Source organism: Drosophila persimilis, unplaced genomic scaffold (genome assembly GCF_003286085.1).
Source record: "Drosophila persimilis strain 14011-0111.01,24,50 unplaced genomic scaffold, DperRS2 tig00001202-arrow-arrow-pilon, whole genome shotgun sequence".
Taxonomy (NCBI): domain Eukaryota; kingdom Metazoa; phylum Arthropoda; class Insecta; order Diptera; family Drosophilidae; genus Drosophila; species Drosophila persimilis.
The window spans coordinates 67991-76756 of NW_020825435.1; the positions used below are offsets into that span (position 1 = coordinate 67991).

The 8766-nt window shown below is 49.2% G+C and overlaps 1 protein-coding gene and 1 long non-coding RNA gene across 2 annotated transcripts; both read right to left on the reverse strand.

Annotated features, from left to right (window-relative positions):
- Window positions 1–2669: 2669 nt before the first annotated feature.
- LOC113566891 lies at window positions 2670–6178 on the reverse strand. The gene is made up of 8 exons (XR_003409265.1): window positions 6023–6178; window positions 5624–5896; window positions 5347–5548; window positions 4211–4397; window positions 3503–4003; window positions 3241–3435; window positions 3032–3158; window positions 2670–2950 (listed from the first exon to the last, which is right to left on the reverse strand). It is a non-coding gene; the product is annotated as an uncharacterized LOC113566891 (long non-coding RNA).
- Window positions 6179–6273: 95 nt separating this feature from the next.
- On the reverse strand, window positions 6274–6971 carry LOC113566892. Its single transcript, XM_026994052.1, has 2 exons — window positions 6798–6971; window positions 6274–6719 (listed from the first exon to the last, which is right to left on the reverse strand). The coding sequence occupies exons 1-2, from the start codon at window positions 6916–6918 to the stop codon at window positions 6538–6540; spliced, it is 303 nt and encodes a 100-aa protein (XP_026849853.1). The 5' UTR covers window positions 6919–6971; the 3' UTR covers window positions 6274–6537.
- Between the last annotated feature and the right edge of the window lie 1795 nt (window positions 6972–8766).

Below are 8766 nucleotides of genomic sequence, written 5' to 3' on the forward strand. Positions count from 1 at the left end.
TTAGGCGAGGAAGAACCCCGACCATCCGGCGAGCTAGACCCGAGCCTAGCAAGAGTGCACACGACCAACCCTATTTGTACGCCGTCCTTAAGTCAGTCATGGTCATCTGCTGATACCGAGGGCCTATATATCTGTTTACACAAATATATATTTAAACTCTGGTACACTACAAGTTGGAGACGGACTCGCCAGAGAGTACCCTGAGCTCCTTGGGAGCTACGGTGCTGGAGTTCGAGCGTCGTTTCGTGGACAGGGGTTTATATGTTAGAAAATACCCGCCAATCCCACCAAAAACAGACGCCAACATACAAGAAAAACCGCCATCAAATACACGTACAAACACGCAGACAAAAATAGTTCCCAGCGAAAGTGCAACGGGTTCCCAAAATAGCGGCGCTTTCGCTCTTACCAAAGAGCATTTAAGTGCACATAAACAAAACAAGAACAAATGTTATGCCCATATGTTTTCGCGCCAAAACATTAGCGAAAACAATAACAATCAAACAACTCACACAAGCATCAGAGAGAGCGACGCTTGCGCTCTCTTGGCAGCCGAACCCTCGGCGCACAATCAAAACGGAGGCTCGTCACATCAAGCCCCAAAGCGTTTGCCGCCAAACATGCACTCACACACTTATGACAAAAAGAGAGATGCTTGCTCTCTCCCGCCGAACCAAAACACAAACACATACAAGAACGAAGCTAGCCTGACCTACGCCAATAACAAAACAAAAAAAACAAACACATTGACTTATGCCGAAACCATAAACGGCATAAAGAAAAACAATGACCAGCAACAGCAACAAAGTTTGACGACAGCTGAACGCAATAATACTAGCAGAAGCAGAAAATGCTTGCTGCCTACTCTGACTCAGGCGGACGAACAAAATATACAAACAAGACCTAGTACCAGAACACAACTGGTAAAGGAATGGCTAATTAGCGTTCCCCCGCTACTGGCCAATGAAATGCCCTCGCCCCTGCCCCTTACCCCTATAGCAAACGATATCCTGACAACAAATTCGTTTCGCTCGCCGCTCAAAAGAAGATGCGCGGCGATCGAAACGGATTCAGATGACGACCACTTTGCCTGCCTGGCACTTGACACGCCCATGTTCAAGAGTCAGTTTGCGAAAAGATTGCATCACGAGACCCGGCAGATGGAGTCAAATATGCTCACCGCTAAATAGCGAGGTTCCGGTTACACCGAGTGAGGTTCAACATAGGGAGCCTCAAAGGGGGCAGCCCGAAAGTCAACAGATGGAGACGGACAACCATCAGCCAGCCATTAGTATAAACATAACACCCGTCCAACCGTCATTACGCAGCACCAAGGTCCCTACAATCTTCCTGCCCCTGGTGCCTGCAATTGTACCCCTAATCAATAAATTGACAATAAATCCGAACGTGGGGAAATTCACGACGAAATCGATGGCCAACAGTGGACTCAGAGTCCAGTGCGACGACATGACAACATACAACGCCATACAGAACGCCCTTGCTGAAGATAGCACTCAACTGCACACACACCAGCCGCGCAGTGAAAGGGGCTACCGTGTAATAGTGCGGCATTTACACCACACTACGCCCAGCAGCTGGATAACGGAGGAGCTGGAACGACTCGGATACACTGCCCGGTTTATCCGAGGATTAAAACACCGTTTTAATGGAAGGCCTCTAAACATTTTTGAGGTTGAAATTCAGCCCAAGGCGGATGGCGGCCATGAGGCAATACTTGACGTTAAACAACTGGCCAACCAGTGCGTCTCGATAGTGAGACAAGCCAAGCCACGCGATCCAGCCCAATGCCATCGGTGCCAGGAGTTTGGGCATACTAAAAATTATTGCAGACGGCCATTCAAGTGCATGAAATGCGCAGGAGATCACACCACAACAGCATGCAGGAAACACAGGCAGGAGGATCCTAAATGCGCCAATTGTAGCGGCAAGCACGTGAGCTGCGACAAGGGATGTGCCGCCTACAAAAAGGCTCGTAGCCATATAAGGGCAAACCGGCTCATCGGTGAGCAGCAGTATCAACAGCAACGCCAGCAGCCACAGCAGCAAACCGAGAAGCAACGCCCACAACAGAAACACAACAAACATCAGCGTACGCAGCAGCATCAGCAGCAGTCACAGCAGACGCAACGACAGGGCCGCCAACAACAACAACAGCAGCTAGCAACAATCAGCGGCAGCGGTAGGCCGTCGTACAGCCGGGTAGTACGTAGCGGAATTACTGAGCAGGAGCAGCAGCAGCAACAGCCACGAGCGGACAATCATCAACAGCAGCATCGCCGACCACAGCAACAGCAGCAGCCATATGTCCGTACTGTTGAGCAGCAACAGCCATCACAAAGGAAGCGGCCACAGCAGCAGCAGCATCAGCGGCAGCAGCGCGCAAGAGTTGTACAAGGGGCCAAAGCAGCACCAGCACCAACTCCAATAGCAGCAGCAACGCCCAACACCCGCAGGCCCTTGTATAGCCGAGGTGCTCAAGCCAATCCGTCCGAAAATCATTTGGCCAAGTTCCAACAGAAGTTGAGGGATGAGCAGCAGCAGCACCACCACCAGCAGCAACAAGAACAGCAAAAAACTCTCCCCGCAAATTTCCAGTCCCATGCCCATAAAGAAAATGCAGAATTTCTCTCAAGACTTGAGGCCAAAATCGATAGTCTATTTTCTGCAATAGTCAAATTAATAAACATCAATACAAATAAGACAAGCAAAACAACAAATAGCAGTTCACCAAACTCTTTGGACATGGCCCTGTCTTCCGCCAATGATGCCTTTTATGTTTAGTCCAGTCCCGAATGGCCTGTCAAACCAAAAAGTCAATCCAGTACAGACTATTTCCACCCACAGCGTCAGCCAGAACGGCAACACTTTTAAAATTGCCTTCTGGAACGCGTGTGGTGTGACAAACAAGTTGAACGAGGTCGAAGTTTTCCTGAAAAGGGAAAAAATACAATTAATGATGGTCATCGAAACACGCACAAGGGCCGTCTCTGTGAGCGGATTCCACACTTACACTGCACAAAATCCGGCAAACGATCGCAGAGGGGGAGTAGCCATCCTGGTCCGGGACGATGTCACCCACTCTGCTCTGCAGCCAATTTCAAAGCCATTCATCCAGAGTGCACCTGTCATCGTCTTCACTGAAAAGGAAAATAAAAAGGGAATTATTTTTGCGCCGATCTACTGTCCGCCTGTATTCAAGTGGGCGCCTGCCCATTTTACTGGATTGATAAGACATTTTGAAGAACTCTGCGTCGAAGAAACAGCATCCGGCTTCCTTGTATGCGGTGACTGGAACGCGAAGCATGTGTGGTGGGGAAATGCCCGTGGATGCGCCAGAGGGAAAGCACTGATGGAGGCTGTACACACCAACAACGGCTGCAATTTGCTGGCCACCGGTGGTGCCACACACTATCCCTACGACAAAAAAAAGAGACCATCAGCGATTGACTTTGGAATCTACAAAGGAATCAACGACACTCACCTGAGTATCCGTTCAAGCTCGGTTTTGGACTCTGATCACTTGCTGCTCAGGGTGGAGTTGACGATCGGCAACGGTGGACGTAGACATCCTACGCCCACAGTCAGGAATCATCTGCTCCCAGCACGCGCCAATATCAGCCTGTTCCAAAAGTCGCTGGAACGGTTGATCAATCTCAACACCGAGATTAGGATAGCGCAGGACATTGATGACGTCGTTTACTTGTTTTTGAACAATATACGGGTAGCAGCAGCAGCAGCAACAACACAACATCAACAGCAGCATCCAAACACTCATCGAAGATGGCCACAGCAGCGTCAGCATCATCATCAGCAGCGGTCACAGCAACATCACCGGCACCATCACCTCAAGCTGGACGAGGCTACAAGCGAGCTGCTCTCCATCAAACAGCAGTGCAAGAGGATCTGGCTGGCGACCCGCACCATCGAAGCCAGACGAAACTACAGGGCGGCGCAAAATCGTCTTAACAAGGGGCTCACAATCCTGAAAAACAAAAACATCAACAAACTGTTCACAGGGATTGACAACAAAGACCGCTATCAAATGCAGAAACTTTGGAAATTGACCAGCACAATCAAAAGACAGCCGCAGCCAAACTGGCCACTGAGGCTGCCAACTTTGACTGGAGGCAAGGCAAGTGTCTCGTGGACAAAGTCAACAGCTGAGACAGCCGATGCCTTTGCTACTCACCTGGAGGAGAGATTCAGCCCGATACTGTCCAATTCAGATGAAGAGCGGGCCGCAATCAATAGAGAGCGTGAGCAGTCAAAACGGCAGAAGCAGCTACAACCGGACCAGGAAACCAGGATTCCCTTCAGACCAGTCACACTGCCTGAGCTGATGCAGATTGTGGATGCATTGGAGCTGTCCAAATCACCTGGGGGAGACAAAATCAATAACAAACTGATTAAAAATTTGCCAAAAAAAGCGCTATTATATTTAATACTAATATATAACTCCATTTTCAGGCTGGGCCACTTTCCAAGTCAGTGGAAACATGCCCAGATTAAAATGATTTTAAAACCGGGCAAAAACACAGCAGACATGTGTTCCTACCGGCCAATCAGTCTATTATCTGGCCTTTCAAAGATCTTTGAAAAATTGCTGATGGCGAGACTGTTTGAGGTGGAGAATTTTGCCAAGGCCGTACCCAATTACCAATTTGGATTTCGGCGGGAGCATGGCACTGAACAGCAGCTGGCTCGAGTCACTCAATACATCCTCAAGGCGTATGAGAAAAAACAAGTTTGCTCGGCAATTTTCCTGGACATTTCCGAAGCTTTTGACCGAGTATGGCATGAAGGGCTGCTGTACAAGTTGATGAAGCTGCTGCCTTTAAATTTGTACTGCATTCTGGAGAGCTACCTGGCTGAACGCACTTTTTGTGTGAGCTGCGGAGACGAGGAACTGTCAAGGATCGGAAAAATATCAGCTGGAGTCCCGCAGGGTAGTGTACTTGGGCCAATCCTATACACAATCTATGCCTCGGACATGCCAATGCCTCACCTCATCCAGGACAGCACTGGCTTCCATCCAGAACGGGAATCAATGCTGCTGTCCACGTATGCCGACGACACGGTGATAATGAGCGCATCTGCAATCCCAAATGTGGCAGTCAAATATAACCAAAGATACCTGACTCACTTCTCTATATGGGCCAAGAAGTGGTGCATTAACATAAATGCGAAAAAAACCGGACATGTAATATTCACACTGAGGACAATTAGATCAACGGACTTAAGGCAAACGCCGACTATAAATGGACAGGCTGTGCCACTGTCCAAATCACACACATATCTGGGCATAAAATTGGACAAAAAACTCACCCTAAGCTCACACATCACGAGGATCTGCACAAAACTCCGATCAAGAGCGGCCAAACTGGACTGGCTTGCTGGCCCAAAAAGCCGGCTGCCAAGCGAAACCAAGGCTATAGTCATCAAGCAGCTCATCATGCCCATTTGGCAATATGGTCTTCCGGTTTGGGGCGCACTTACATCCGATTCCCAGCTGCGACGGGTGCAAAGCCTACAAAATAAAATTATTAGACGGGCAATGAAGGCGACAAGGTTCACCAGGAACGATGCGATAAGACAGACTCACAATCTAGACACAATCGACGAAGTGTTCCATGCGGCAAGTGGGCGCTTCGCCAACTCCTTGGCTTGCCATGTCAATCCGGAGGCTCGGAAACTATTACTGCAGCCGTATGAACCACAGCGATTGCAGAGACCACGTTATCTGCAACAGCTGCTCCAACACTTCCGCCCGCTGCAGCCTCAAAATCAGGATCGGAGCAGCCATCATCATCAACATCCAGATCCGGCCATCTCCGAGGAATCGCTTCCAACGCTGGTCCGTCTCGAAGAGGAGGAGCTGAAAAGAAAGAGACAGGAGGAATCAGACGCCAGGCAATTAAGAAGAATCCATCAACAAAATATCATCAATCCGAACCCCGAAAGGTTCAACGAATCGATGATAAATTGCTTCAGAAAACGATACCTCAGCGGCCAAACTCCCCGAGAAAGAATAGTGGCTCTTATCTTCGGCCAGCCACTTTCTGTCCAAAGGATAATCCTGCCAGATTACGAGGGGGATCCCGATCCAGCGACGCAGCAGCAGACGCAGCAGCAGACTCAGCAGCAGACGCAGCAGCAGACTCAGCAGCAGATGCAGCAGCAGACGCAGCAGCGGACCCAGCAGCAGACGCAGCAGCGGACTCAGCAGCAGACACAACAACAGGATGCAGCAGCAGACGCAGCAGCGGACTCAGCAGCAGACACGGCAAATTCTGGCGAGCAGCAACCGGCAGACGTCACATCATCGTTGCCAGACACGGGCTGCAAGCAGCAGCTCACGCACCCTGGACGACAGCCATCGACGCAATCCGCAAGAGGCACTTCTGGACCACGGACTGGAGCAAGTCCGACGGCGCCTTGAACGGGTGGTCGACGACGACGACGACGACGACGTCCAAATCATCTCAGATGACGACGACGACGACGACGTCCAAATCATCACCGATGTCCAATCCATCTCAGATGACGATGACCACAACAACGACGATGATGCCGGCCGGCACATTGCGCACACCGCCACAGTGACTCCGCACTTCGGTGCAGCAAGGCGCCGCTCACTGGGACGTCGCAATCCGGCCGCAGCAAGTCCAATGTTCCTGTGGTGGACATTGTCGTTGTACCTGGTAAATGTAAAAATGACATTAAAATTTGCAAAATTATCCCCTCCACAGAGTAATATAAAACGGCACAAAACTCACCTGAAGCGTGTACAAACACGCTTGCGACACCGGGCGACACCCCTAGTTGCTCCTCTGATCCTTTCTCATGGGCGTCACCACGGCATCCGGCCTCCAGAAGGGCTCCGCGGACGAGAGTCATTACGGCTGCTGGTTGGCCATGAATGCCAATTTGGACACGCTTGCGCTGCACACATGGCGCATCCGAATCCACGCAGGGGTGGTTTTCCTGCGCTTCATGGCTGCTGGCAACCATCGCCACACAAATCTGGCCGAATCCCGGGCCACCTGGAGGACCACGGCGATCGCTCCATCCACTCTGCACGGCGCTGTGCATTGTCCACGTCTCCTGCCGCACCTTACACACGCGCTCATCCAGCGCCGGACGGTTGCGCACCGTGCCAAACACTCTGCTCCAGACGACGACGATGATCCAGTACCTGCAAATAGAAATAAAATAGAATTAAATTAAATTAAAATGTAAATAATTGTTCAATATTGTCAATACTTATCTGTTTGTGACCACCTGCTGATTTATGTACGTTAATCCTGTGATTGACACATAAGGGCTGCCAGACCATTAGTTTCATGTTTTAATGTTAATGTTAATGTAATGCTACTGTAATGCTAATGTTAATGTTAACAACCCGCCAATTTTAAAAATCACATTATTGTTGTTAGTTAAGCTTAAATGTAAATTGCCGAAGTACTGGTAATAAGAAAAGCTGGAAATAAACTCCGCCAGTAGCAAAGCTGGCGGGCGAGTGTGCGCATCGTAGGCGTGCACGCGCATCTAATTACATCGAAAAAAAAAAGTGACTTGTGTTTTTTGTTGTTTTATGTGGAACTTTAAATGTATTAAAATACATGTTTAAACCGGGACTAAATTAAATGAAACTAAATAAACAATATGTGCCAAATAATTGCAAATAATGCAATATAATCATCTCTGATCGCGCTGTAACAGTGAAGCCAATAAACCCAACTGAGGAAAGAGGAAGGAAAAGCAAGCTACTGAGTACCTGGACCAGGCCACCAAATGGACGCACTTGCTCCAAATCTGACGACCAACAAAATGGATGTTATGGATGCTATGGACAACTCGGCAAGAGCCGAAGCGGGTGGTGAGTGCGTTACTCAAAATAGTGCTACCGATATAATGACCAGGCCCCTGGGAGGGAACCCCTCCGCAAATGCTTCCCTCTTCGAACCAATGTTCGACTCAGAGGGGGATGCGGATCTGGCCGAGTTGGAGACGGACTCGCCAGAGAGTACCCTGAGCTCCTTGGGAGCTACGGTGCTGGAGTTCGAGCGTCGTTTCGTGGACAGGGGTTTATATGTTAGAAAATACCCGCCAATCCCACCAAAAACAGACGCCAACATACAAGAAAAACCGCCATCAAATACACGTACAAACACGCAGACAAAAATAGTTCCCAGCGAAAGTGCAACGGGTTCCCAAAATAGCGGCGCTTTCGCTCTTACCAAAGAGCATTTAAGTGCACATAAACAAAACAAGAACAAATGTTATGCCCATATGTTTTCGCGCCAAAACATTAGCGAAAACAATAACAATCAAACAACTCACACAAGCATCAGAGAGAGCGACGCTTGCGCTCTCTCAGCGCCCGAACCCTTGGCGCACAATCAAAACGGAGGCTCGTCACATCAAGCCCCAAAGCGTTTGCCGCCAAACATGCACTCACACACTTATGACAAAAAGAGAGATGCTTGCTCTCTCCCGCCGAACCAAAACACAAACACATACAAGAACGAAGCTAGCCTGACCTACGCCAATAACAAAACACAAACAAACACATTGACTTATGCCGAAATCATAAACGGCATAAAGAAAAACAATGACCAGCAACAGCAACAAAGTCTGACGACAGCTGAACGCAATAATACTAGCAGAAGCAGAAAATGCTTGCTGCCCACTCTGACTCAGGCGGACGAGCATAATACTCAGACAAGGACTAGTACCAGAACA